The sequence below is a fragment of the Lutra lutra genome, chromosome 7, assembly GCF_902655055.1.
Source record: "Lutra lutra chromosome 7, mLutLut1.2, whole genome shotgun sequence".
In the NCBI taxonomy this organism is placed as follows: Eukaryota; Metazoa; Chordata; class Mammalia; order Carnivora; family Mustelidae; genus Lutra; species Lutra lutra.
The window spans coordinates 80,609,881-80,623,467 of NC_062284.1; the positions used below are offsets into that span (position 1 = coordinate 80,609,881).

General features: G+C 34.1%; 1 protein-coding gene across 4 annotated transcripts in view; it reads left to right on the plus strand.

Annotated features, from left to right (window-relative positions):
* G2E3 (G2/M-phase specific E3 ubiquitin protein ligase) overlaps nt 1-13,587 on the plus strand; it is a 70,648-nt gene that overhangs the window by 52,025 nt on the left and 5,036 nt on the right. For 3 of the 4 annotated variants that reach the window (XM_047737400.1, XM_047737399.1, XM_047737401.1), the window contains 4 exons: nt 1,793-2,100; nt 4,218-4,399; nt 8,181-8,353; nt 12,610-12,800. In XM_047737400.1, coding sequence (XP_047593356.1) covers nt 1,793-2,100; nt 4,218-4,399; nt 8,181-8,353; nt 12,610-12,800 — 854 coding nt within the window. The remainder of the gene's footprint in view (nt 1-1,792; nt 2,101-4,217; nt 4,400-8,180; nt 8,354-12,609; nt 12,801-13,587) is intronic. The other variant, XM_047737402.1, reaches the window with a different exon arrangement.

The following is a 13,587-nucleotide window of genomic DNA, read 5'->3' on the forward strand; positions in this document are numbered from 1 at the left end:
CAGGTTAGGGATACCTGGGTGTCGGTCAGGTGTCTTTCCGACTTTTGGTTTTGACTCAGGCCATGATCTTGGGGTCGCAGGATCCAGCCCCACATGGGTCTCTGTGCTCAGCAGGAAATCTTGAGATTCTCTCACTCTTCCTCTGTCTCTCCCCTGACATCTTCCCACATCCCCTGCTCCCAGCACAGATACCCATGCACACACTCTCTCTAAAATAAAATCTTAAAGAAAAATAGTATAAAGTTAAAACTTAGAAGGTAAAGAGAATTTCTGCAAAAATACTTGATAAGTGGATTTATAGATGGAAGTGGAATATGAAGTACTATTCAAAAAGTGAAGAATTGCTGTTTTAAGATATCACTTGCGTTAACTGAAAACTTATTACAGATGTTTTTATAATATTTTTAGTATCAAAAAAGATGTTCACATTACTTTTAAAACTTTTAATATGTAGGTTTCCAAAGATGTTATTCCAGGGAAGTTTGATTCCTTGTTCCATGCTTTAACATCATATTCTAAAAGAATAACAACAACATTTCCATTCCAGGTAGGAGTAAGGAATCAACCTGCTACACAAAGGCATATTTCTGAAGGATTGTTTTACTTCCAAAAGACTTAAGTTTTTCTGCAACCTGGGTTAATGAATAGGGGGTGTGTGAAGAAAGAAAAAGCAAAGCCTGATCCTCACTGGGGCATCGTAATGTCTTATGATGAGAAAAATTTATACATGATATAGAAAGATGATCCATGGACATTGCTCCAAACGAGATAATTTTGAGTACATTAATTTCAATTACAGATGGAGAAATTGAGGCAGAGACATTTGATTTGGTCCGTACAATTGCCTGGAGATCTTTTTGTTTTGTTTTTTTTGCAATTTTTTTTTTTTTTAATTTTCAGCATAACAGTATTCCTTGTTTTTGCACCACACCCAGTGCTCCATGCAATCCGTGCCCTCTCTAGTACCCACCACCTGATGGCCTGGAGATCTTAATAAGACAGCTTGGTAGGCCTCATGCTCAGAGGTTCTAATTCTGTTTACTTGCTGTCATGGCTCAAAAATTTGCATTTCTGGGGCAGCTGGCTGGCTCAGTCCGTGCAGTATGCAACTCATGATCTCAGGATTCTAGGTTCGAGCCCCACATTTGGTGTAGAGATTACTTAAAGTCTTTGGAAAAAAATTTTGCATTCCTAACAAGTTTCCAAATGCTGTTGCTGCTGTTGGTTTGGAACCACACTTTAAGAATTATAGCTATGGACTAAAAAGTACTATTGAAAGGGTTGTGAGTTGTGTTCATAATAATAACTCTACTGTTAACTAACTTTATGATGAGAAATACATTGTAATTTGTAATCTCTTAAAACTATGGTTGTCTCATAGAGTAAGCAGAGATTACATTTCTATTTTTTAAAGGATCTAGTAAACTTGAAATGCCGTGAAGCAACTGTTTGTTATAGCCATTGGCCAGGAGGGTAAGATTCTGAGCTTCTGACTCTTACATCTGAATCCACTGAATTGATCAAATTTGAGATAGTGATCTATCAATATTCTCATAGATCATTTATGATACTAGATTTTAATTAGTAGGAAATTGGGGAGGGAGTCAAGAATTTAGAATCAAGTCAAATAGCTTTTTGGTTCTGGTGGCAGCTGTTGTCTGTTTTTGGGTGGGAGCTAGGGAAGAATTTCCTTTTTAATTAATTTTTCTATTTTTTATTGGCTGAATAACTGCTGTGTCATGCAAAGTACTTTAGAGTACTTAACTTTTATGTTTAAATTCATGTCTTATAGGCAAGGCAATAAATTTAGAAAAGAAGTTTCAACAATAATGGTGGAATTAGGTTTTCAAATTAAAAAAAAAACTAAAAGATTATGGATTAATAAAGCCAATGTCTGGAATAGTGCCTTAGATGGATTCAGAAATCAAAACTTTAATCCTTCATACACAATTGAAGTAGCATATGTCGATGAAAATGATAACTTTGGAAGAGAGCATCCTGGATCAAAGCAAGAATTCCTAAGTCTCTTAATGCAACATCTTGAGAATTCACCAATATTTGAAGGGTCCTTGTCAAAGAATTTGTCTCTAAATTCTCAAGGTAATTTTATTATTGTATCTGCTGAATATATATACCATGTGAAAGAGATAGCTGGTTAGAATTAATATTTAGTCCCTGTGGTCGAAATGTATAGTTTACTTGGTTATAAAATACTGATTGAATCACAGAAGAGTAGAGAAAGGGGAGTGGTATTTTTTAAATTTTCTAGTGAAACTTTTTATTTAAGAATATGCTTAATTTTTTTTAGTAATATCCTCCTTAGAGTGAATTTATAATTAAGTGTAACTTCTTTAAAAATGTACTTTATATTCATTCTTATTTCATTTGAATAGAGTCACCAAATGGAATAGATGATTATTTGAGCCCTTCTTTTCACATCTTTGGAATTTGCAGATAGGATGTTTCTTCACAACCTAGGATTTTATCACATAATTTTCTGGTCCACATCTAACAGATTTTTTAATGTACTTTTGCTTTCAAGAATTTTTCATGCATATTTATGTATATGATACTTTTCTGTCTTATGATGAATTTAAAAAAATGCATTTCAGAAGAGTGATTAATTCTAGCATTCTTTTTTAGGAGCTTTTATACCACTTTTGCTGTAATAGGAAATTCAGACAAGTGAGAAGACTTACTTCATTCCACTTGAATTTTCTCCTGTATAGTCGCTAGAACTTCCTTATTGTTGCGAAAGTATCATGAAAATAGTTGAGAAACTACCAGGGTTTATTTGTACTATGTGTAGTACACACGGTTTAATTCAAAACTCCCTAAAACAAATCATTCTAAATAATAAGTAACATTAACTCAAGACAGTTTTGGTATAGTAGGTGAGTGCATGAATTCACAAAATCTGAATTCAGTTTTGTACACACCTACTTCAGTTGCTTTATTTCCTTTGATTAATTATATAGTCTCTCTGGAATTCATTTAACAGATACAGAAAGTATTACTGCTAATACGTAGCATATAAGGTTATTGTTGAGATTTTCTTATTCATGTAGTGATAATGTTACTTATTAATAATTTGCTCTTAATGATATTGAGAGAAATAAAGGAAAATTTACATTATATCTTTTTGATTTATCAAGGTAGCTAAAACATTTTAAGTTTTTATTTTAAGTTAACATACAGTGTTATATTAGTTTCAGGTGTACAAGGTAGTAATTCAACATGTCCATATATCAGCCTATGCTCAACACAAGTGCACTCTTTAATCCCCACCACCTATTTCACCCACCTCCCCCCTCCTTGTCCCTTCTGGTAACCATCAGTTTGTTCTCTCTAATTAAGAGTTGGTGTCTTGATTTGTGTGTGTGTCTCTCTCATTTTTTCCCCTTTGCTTGTTTGTTTTGTTCCTTAAATTCCACATGTGTATAAAATCATGTGGTATTTGTCTTTCTCTGACTTATTTTGCTTCATAGCTAAAACATTTTAAATGACAATTTAAAAAATACTGAAAGCTGCGATGACATGGTTAGATAGCATATACTCCTGGGAGTACCTTTGTGCCATTTTGGAAAATAATTTATCCCTATTTATCAACAACCTTAAAAATGTTTATATCCTATGACCTCCTAACAGCATATGTAGGACTCTATACTAATCAAATAATCAAAGATATATAAAAAAGAATATGGGAATAGATGTTGATTAGAATATTATGTCTCATATAGTTGAAAGTATAACTTAGCCAAAGTAGCCAGTAATAAGGAGATGGTTTGCTTTGCAGCACATCTATAATTTAGTCTTAATCAGTCATTAACTGTAGATTTGAATAATTGTGTATAATATAGAAAAGTTTACAATATAGTAAGTAAAAAAAAGCACAAGTCAAACTATTTGCACTAATATACATACTAGAAATACACATCAAAATGTGCATACTGGTTATTGTGATGGTATGATATGTAATTTTTATTAAATTTTCCTGTATTTACATTTTTTCTATTATAGGTTATTTTGTATTCAGAAAAATGTATTTAGGTGAGATCTGTATTTTATATATGATTCTAGTTTCTGTAAATTAATTTACATTTATCTAATTCTTAGTTTTTTAGGGCTTTTAATTTACTGTATATGTATTCATCATATATGATTATCTTACAATAATAAAAGAATTATATTTGATGTATTTTCATCTGTATCTACAGCTCTGAAAGAGAATCTTTACTATGAAGCTGGCAAAATCCTTGCCATTTCTTTGGTCCATGGTGGTCCTTCACCTGGTTTCTTTTCTAAAACCTTGTATAACTGCCTTGTTTATGGACCAGAAAATACCCAACCAATTTTAGATGATGTTTCAGACTTTGACGTGGCACAAATTATAATCAGGGTAAGAAATGTACTTGTTTATTAAAATACAGACTACATTCTAGTTATATGAATGTAAATGATGGATCTACAATAGAATAATAACTCTTTGTGCAGGAATCAAGAAGTAACAATATTACCAGCAGAGTTCACAAACAATTAAGAGATCAAAGGGCCACATTTAATGTTGATATAACCAGTTAGATAATGTATTTGACTTTGGTCTGTGGTCAAAATGGTTTGTTACCACTCCTCAGAGTTAAATGGATTTATCTACCCTGCCAGAGACAATATAAGGCAGGTTCCTTATTGTCTGCTAGATAGCAGGGAAAAGTGCACTTTCTATAGGTAGATGGATCTGTAAGGAAGGAGGACTTAGGTTACCTCTCAAAAAACTTAGTCTCACTCCTACAGGGAGATAAGTGTGATAAGTGCAGAGAAGGACCAGGCTGAATTTCTTTATGGAAACAAGTGGGGAGACTCAATGTTTCTACCTAAAAAGAGTTATCATTTATTAAGCCCTGTACTACATATTACCTGTACAAACTCAGTTTAGTTATAATAATGCCCTCTAAGTATCATTGCCGGCATGTTACTGATTTTGGAAACTAATTGAGACAATGAAAGTCATCCAGCTTTTTTTCCTCCCTCCTGCTTAAACCTACTCTATCCATTGTCTCCATTAATAGGCAGTATAGTTTAATGGTGTAAAGCAAATGCTCAGAGTGCCTGGGTGGCTCAGTTGGTTAAGCAACTGCTTTGGGCTTAGGTCATGATCCAGAGTCCCGGGATGGAGTCCTGCATCAGGCTCCCAGTTCCACTGGGAGTCTGCTTCTCCCTCTGACCTTCTCCCCTCTCATGCTTTCTCTTACTCTCTAATGTATAAATAAAAATCTTTAAAAAAAAAAAGCAAATGTTCAGAAGTCAGATTTTAGTTTGAAATAGCTACTATAAGCTCTGTGACCTTGGGCACCTTAGTTAATCTTAAGCCTCAGTTTCAAAATCACAAAGTAAATAACATGGAAGTGTGTCCTTTTATTTGTCCCAAGATGTCTCGTCTTAAAATTTATCCTTTAACTCAAGTGATTTTTCCTTTTTTCCTCTTTACCAAAACACGTACTTTAGTATGACTTCATTGTCTCAGCTTCCTCTTTTCCTACTCATTTTTTTTGCTTCTTATAGTGAGGCTTCTGTTCCCACAGAGCATTCTTCCAAGTCAGCTAGTTTTTAGCTGATTCCAGGGATCTAAATGACTGCATGCAAAGGCCTTTCTTTGCTAATAATTCCTCATCTCCTTTTGTAATCACCACTGTCTTTGAATTCATCTCTTCTGTTTTAATACTGCATTTCTTCCTACCCCTGAAACTTAGGTTATTTTTTTTTAAATTTTTTTTTTAAAGATTTTATTTATTTGACAGAGAGAGATCACAAGTAGACAGAGAGGCAGGCAGAGAGAGAGAGGGAAGCAGGCTTCTTGCTGAGGAGAGAGCCCGATGTGGGACTTGATCCCAGGACCCTGAGATCACGACCCGAGCCGAAGGCAGCGGCTTAACCCACTGAGCCACCCAGGCGCCCGAAACTTAGGTTATTAAACTGTGTCATCCTAGTCCTCCCTCTGTACTATTTGGAAAGCTGCTTCCTGCCCATAACCTTTCTGAATGATTCCCAGACCTCTGTTTTTGAGCCACTAGACTTTTATACCTAGATAGGGTCTGAGTCTTTCTAACACACTGAGGCCAACATATTTAAGCCAACCGTTTTTTTTCCCCCAGAGTTTTTGGTTTGTTTGCTTGCTTGCTTGCCTGATTTTTCTTTTCAAAAAATTTCTTATTTCCATGCCTTTCTGGAGAAGTGTCATTTTCATTCTGCCATATTCCATTTATTAGGATATATCAAGTCATCTATTTCTAAAAGTGAAGTTTATCTTCAGCATTTTCCTCTTTTTCTAATGTACTTACTATATGAAACTCAAATTATTTCTAGGTTTAAACAATTAGGATATTATTCTAATAATCAGGATGATTCTTTTAAAAGTATAGTTTTGACAACATTGCCTTCTTTGGAATCTTCAGTGGCTTCTCATTGCCTATTGAACAAAGTTCAAGCTATTCCTTAGGGTATTTAAGACTTCCAGCTCTTCTCATGGCTTTATCTATTGTTTCTGTGCTCCTATCCAATGTTTGTTCATTTAGTCAACAAATAACTATGTACCTCATATTGTTTCATCACTGGAGATATAGTAGTGAACCAAAGTCCCTGCCTCTTTGAAATTTACATTTTAGAGGAAACACAGAAGATAAATAAATATATAATATACTGCCGTATAGTAAAGTGTATTGTAAAAATAAAAAAGAATAAGAGAAAGGAGATAAAGTTTGGGGTATAATAAGATGGAACTTGGGCTTTGCTTCTGTAACAGAGACCCCAACAGATGTTTTATTTCTCTAAAATTTGTTATCTAGATTTTAGTGTAAGGATTAGCAAATTATAGCTATAGGCCAAGTCTGGCCTGCTGCCTCTCTTGTTGTAGATAAAAGTTTTATTGGAACACAGCCATACCTACTTACCATTTGTTATGTGTCTATGACTGCTTTCACACTATAGTGGAAGAGTTGAGTAGTTAATGCCCACAAAGCATAAGATGTCTGGCCTTTCAGGCAGCTTGTATTTTAGCGGTATGGTTATGATACATCTAGGGAATTGGATTCCTTCTTCTCTGTGTAATCACTTAGGTTATTATCTTCATCTATATGAGGCTTGCTCTTAAGGGAAGAAATAGAAGTAGAGTTCTGGAAAGTTTGACACATTTTCACTCACATTCTTTTGGATAGCTCTCAGTCACATATAGCCAGATTTAGCTGTAAGGAAAGTTTGGCTGTCAACTAAAATTCAGGGTGGTGGGTTTGGGAACAAAGGTAATATTTACCTAACTACTTGTGACAGTGTGTGAAGGTAGTATTTTGAGCAGAAAAACTTCTGGAATTTCAGCAGAGATCTGAAGTGAATGAGGGAAGTCATATAAATCACTGGGAAAGAGTTTTTTTGGAAAGAAGAGATAAAAAGTAAAATTTGTATTCAAATAGACCATTGACTGCTTCCTATTTTTAGTCTTTCTTTCCTTGTGTAACTCTTTTAAAGAGCTAATCTATATGAAAGTGTCTGGCACATTAATGGTCAAGTTTCCTTTTTTTATACTATTTCCTGAACTATTTTGATTCTATCCCTATTTAAAGTACCTCATTAAGTCTTTGAGTCCCTCATTCAAATCTAACAGCTGATATTCTTTCTCTTTCATGAAATCTCAGGTTATTTCACTTACTTCTCTCATGCTATGTAACTGTTCTGTGTCAATTATTATCTCTCATGTAAATAATTTCCTATATTAAAGTGCCAGTTTACTACAGGGTTTTTTTTTTAAATATTTTATTTATTTATTTGACAGACAGAGATCACAAGTAGGCAGAGAGGCAGGCAGAGAGGGAGGAGGAAGCAGGCTCCCTGCTGAGCAGAGAGCCCCATGCGGGACTCGATCCCAGGACCCTGGGATCATGACCTGAGCCGAAAGCAGAGGCTTTAACCCACTGAGCCACCCAGACGCCCCTACTACAGGGTTCTTGAAGGCAGAAATTGACAATATTAATTAAACTAGATTGTCCTTTATTCTAGAAAAATAATTCTTGATATACTTTTACTCCACACTGGTGTTCTCCAGAATTGAGTGTAAAGTAATAAGTGTTATTTGAAATGTAAAAATCATTCACAAGTAAATGAGTAAACTGGGTATATTTTCTTCTTTGTTATAGGTAAATACTGCAACAAATGTGGCTGACTTAAACTCAGTAGTAAATGAATGCTATAACTACCTAGAGCTTATTGGATGTTTAAGACTTATAACTTCATTAAGTGATAAATATATGTTGGCAAAAGACATACTAGTTTATCATGTAATTAAGAGAGTCCAAGCACCCTTTGAAAGGTAAGTTGTTTATATGTGATTCTCTCAAATTACATGTTTAAAGTGATTGTCTTACAATAAGATATATTTGATAAAAATTTAAGTGCTATTTTAAAGTAATCCTTTAAAAGTAATGTCTTAAGAATGATTGCCGTTCTAACCATTTTATACAGAATTGGTGTGAATGTATGATGCTTGGGTAGGAAGAGTAATCATTACCTCAATTTATAATTATCCTTCTAAAAATTTTTTTTTAATTCTTAGCATGTAAGCCAACTCTTCCATTTCCTTTCATTCATTTAATAACTATTTATTGAGTACCTGTTGTCTGCTAGGTAATAGGTACTAAACATTCTTTGATTAACAAAGTAGATATGAGTCTTGCTCTTCATTACCTTAGAGCACTGGTCTTCAGACTTTTTGTTCTTATAATTCTTAAAAGAAGTTTGAAAACTTAGTTATTCTCACATTTTTCTGTTTGTATATGTATAAAATGTATATCAAAATAGGGAGAATGGTACACCATGCAGTTACCACACAGATCTAATGATTACCAGTCAACCTGTGGCCAGTCTTGTTCATCTAGCCTACCTTTATTATTGACTCCAGGATTCGATTCTTCTCTTCTCTTCTCTTCTCTTCTCTTCTCTTCTCTTCTCTTCTCTTCCCTTCCCTTCCCTTCCCTTCCTTTCCTTTCCCTTCCCTTACCTTCTCTTTTCTTTCTTTTATTTTTATTTATTTGACAGAGAGAGATCACAAGTAGGCAGAGAGGCAGGCAGAGAGAGAGGAGGAAGCAGGCTCCCCGAGGAGCAGAGAGCCCAATGTGGGGCTTGATCCCAGGACCCTGGGATCATGACCTGAGCCGAAGGCAGAGGCTTTAACCCACTGAGCCACCCGGGCGCCCCTCTTTCTTTTATTTTTAAAAAATATTTATTCATTTTAGAAAGAGAGAGCAAGTGCCTGTGGGGGGGAGGGGCAGAGGGATAGAATGCTCAGGCAGACTCCCCGCTGAGCATGGAGACCCATGTGGGGCTCGATCCCACACCCAGTAAGATCATGACCTGAGCCGAAGCCAAGAGTTAGATGCTTAACTGACTGAGCACAGATGCCCTGACTCCAGGATTATTTTCAAGCAAATTCCAAACATAATACCATCTCAGAAGTGATCATTTTTTAAGAAAAATTTTAAGTGTCATTAACCTATGGGTTTAAATATATTTGATGTGTTCACAACTGTTATACTTCTTAAACTTACTGGAGTTCTCATTGTCTCCATGTTTGGCCATTGTAAATGTTCTTATGATTCTTTTGAGTTCTTTTGATATTGACCTTAATGATCTTTGATAGCTTTCTTGGTATATAGCAGAGTATTTCAGGCTCATTCTGTGCATTTTCGACTGAGGAACCTTTGTTTCTTTGAATGGTGAATGATATTTCCAAAATACAGTCTAGATGCTAGGGATGCTTTTTTTGCCAGATTGTTCAGTGTTCATAGGCCTTTTCAGTGGACCCAAACTAGGTCATATAGGGTTGTTTTGGTTTGGTTTTGGTTTCAGGTTTTTAAGGTAAAATACATCTTGAGTTTTACTGATACTTCAAATTCACTGCTATAAGATTTTTAACCTTTTCTTTGTCCCATGTTGAGAACCTCCGTTATCAACTCAACAACACAGGAGAATTAGACTATGAAATAATTACTCACTTCATTTATTCCACATTTCATAAACAGTAGTCTCAGTAACATTACCAACATTATTACCAATAACTTTATTGAAAACAGGTTAACATTATTTTTCTAGGGCTGTGTAGTCAAGTTAATATACTTTAAAGACATTTGGAAAATTTATTCTGTGGTGTTCTACTATGAGCTATACATACATTTCATTTTCATTTTTTATTTCATTTTATTTAAATTGATTGATTTTAAAAAATTTTAAAAATGATTTAAAAAATTGTTTTACTGTTCTATAAAATATTTACATGGTTCCAAAATCAAATTTATAATGAAAGTATATCAAAAGAACTCAGTTCTGTGATACAAATTGCATTCAAAGAAGTATAGCTTTCATCCTTACCACATCCACTTTTCATCCCCGTATGAAGTCATCATTTTAGTGACATTGTTTAGCCATTATTTGTTGGTTTTTTAAATGATAAATATATGTGTGCATATGTACTAATTTCTTTTATTAGATAAATAGTAACATTACATCCACCCTTTTTCTAGTCATTTTTTAAAATTGGCAATATATACTGGAGATCATTTCATGGTGATAAATACTTCTATTTTTAGAATCTATATCACGTGGCCTTTTCCTCTGTGTGTGTGTCTTGTAAAGACACTTGTCATTGGATTTTGGGCCAGTCCAAATCCTATATAGATGATCTCAAGATCTTTAATTTTATCTGTTTAGAATTTTTTTCCAAATAAGATCACATTCATAGGTACCAGGAAATAGGATATAGACTTATTGGCGGGGTTGGTGGGCTAGGACTCCATTCAATCTACATCGGGGTAAATGACAGTATTGGGACTTATTTCTGGCACGTCTCTGGAGCTACAGCGTGGAGAATGAACTCGGGAATTTGCACACCTGGTAGAGCAGTTCTTCTGCAGGTGGATCGTAATAGGGTGGTAAAGCAATATATAGAGAAATGAGCAGATAAAAGGGATTTCGGACAAGGAAATTCATAGGACTTGGTAATAAGAAATGGAAGAGGAAACAGTTAAAGAGGACTTTTAGATTCAGCTATACTAATTTGATGGATAATGGAGGCATATCCACTAGTTATGGTTTAGATTTTAGTAGTAAGGTGATGAAATTTCTTTTGCACTTAATAAGTTTGAGTACTTGAAATATATGCTACCATTAGCCTGTTGGATATATTTCTGAGCTAGAGATACTAGAGTTTATTTTGTTTTTAATTAATTTATTTATTTTTTTAAAGACAAGGCAGATTTTATTTTTTAAAACTTTTATTTGTTTATTTGAGAGAGAGAGGCAGAAAGTGAGAGAAAGCATGAGGAGGTTGAGGAGCAGAGAGAGAAGCAGACTCCCTGCTAGAGCAGGGAGCCCGATGTAGGGTTCAGTCCTGGGACTCTGGGATCATGACCTGAGCCGAAGGCAGATGCTTAACTGACTGAGCCACCCAGGCTCACTGAAATAATAGATTTTATAGTTATGAGTGTATACCTGCTAAATACAGCCATGGGAGAGGATAAGAGAGAAGAGAAATTGGCCTTGTTACAGATCCATGAGACATAAACATCAACATTTAAAGCAAAGTAAAGAAAGAAGAAGCTTTGTAAGAGACTGAAAAGATCTGGCCAGAGAAAGAAGGGAAACCAGAAGACTGATGCCATAGAAGGAGATCATTCATAAATTAGGGCAGTTTTTCCTCAGGTGTAGACAAGAGTAGAATAAAAGTGAGTTGGAAATTAGTGAAGATAGTGAATGTGGGTAAGTCTTTCAGATAGGTTGTCTTAAAGGAAAACAAGGCATTGAATGAATTTTTTTTTTCCATTTAAAGATGGAAAAAATAAGCACATTTCTGTGCTCTTGAGAATAACCCAGTAGAAGGGGGGATGAATCTGTAACAGGGTACCTGAGGAGGTGGGTAGGGGATTCAGAGCCACCGATAGGGCTTAGTCAGTCTGATAGATAAAAATATACCTCAGTTCTTTCCTAACAAGTGAGAATGCGCATTTAAAATAATTTACTTGTTCCTTGTATTTTGTTAATTATCCCTTCATATTTTGCTAATTTCCTGTTAAATTGTTCTTTTAGAAAAATGATTTGTATTTTTTGTATATTAGAGAAATTAGTTTTCTGTTATATACGTTACCACTTTGTTTTTGTCGTTAATTTCTTTTTAGCAGTACATAAGTTGAATTTTTTTGTGGCTAAGATTTATTACTCTCTTTCTTTGCAGTTTCTAGGAAACTTCATTTTATACTCTAGCTGTGAAGTGTAAAATACTTTCACATGTCTACTTTTTTCCCCTTAAAAATTGTTAGCTTAATTTTATTTCTTTTTTTTATTGTTTTAATTTTAAAACTATCTTACAAAATCAAGTAGTATGGGCAGATAAAATTTTATATTGATATACTTGCTTGTTATTGATTTTAAAGTATCATATCATGTATATCTATATTATTATATGTTTTTTCCTCACATCTAACTATGTGTGATAGTAAGTTAGCTAGAAATGTTAATTTGTAGTTGTAATACCAAACACATGTATGAATGTTGGCTTATTGTTTATCTTCTTATAAGTTTTAAGCAGGGTCTGAAAACTCTTGGTGTTTTGGAGAAAATTCAGACTTACCCAGAAGCCTTTTATAACATCTTCTGTCATAAACCTGAGAATCTTACTGCAAAAATCCTTAGTGATCTTTTTACAGTACGCACATTATCTGATGTACAGGCTTTGGGATTTTGGAACAGTTATCTACAGGCTGTTGAGGGTATGCGGATGTTTTATTTTTATTTAACTGTCATAGAACATTTGTTTTGGTATATTAATTTATTTATTTGAGTTTTGCTTTTTGATGATAAGACTTTCATCTGCTAACTCCACATTTACAAAATTTATTTCAAGACAAGTGTATATGACTGAGTTCAAAGTGATGAGGAAGGATTACAGAGTAAATTTCAATTTTGCAATTTGTTTTCCTCTAGATAATTTGAGGTAAAAGGCATTCTTCCTAGAAAACTTTATATGGGTGACTGCCACAGCATAATCTTAAAGCTAGTCATCTTCTATTTCATCTTTTTCAATTTTAAGTTAAATATCATTGAGCATTAGCAGTGTAAAATCATCCCGTTTAATAGAGTGGTTAAAATATGAGTTGAAATTCTTTTTTAGCTAGGTTATTCAGTTAGTTTATACCACTTAGTTTTCCTGAGTTTGATGAACTAGTGTGTCAAATAGTGATGATCTAAAAATGGCTTAAAATTATTTTTATGATCATGCCCCCTGAACCTCTTGGATTGTATAATAATTTTATATTAGAGAAGACATTCAAATATATAATGAGTAGCAACTAAATGACTTTCTGAGTCATATTTGGAGGTTCAAGTAAACATTTATTGAGTGTACTATCTTCCTGTTACTGTGCTTGATTTGGTGATTTATTTTGCCCAAGATAGATAGATGTTAGAGTCTCTTAAACATTCCCTGTCTAGTTGGGAAAGCGTCTATATTTATAGTAATATATATATAACGTGGATTTTCTTTTTTGGTAAACTTTT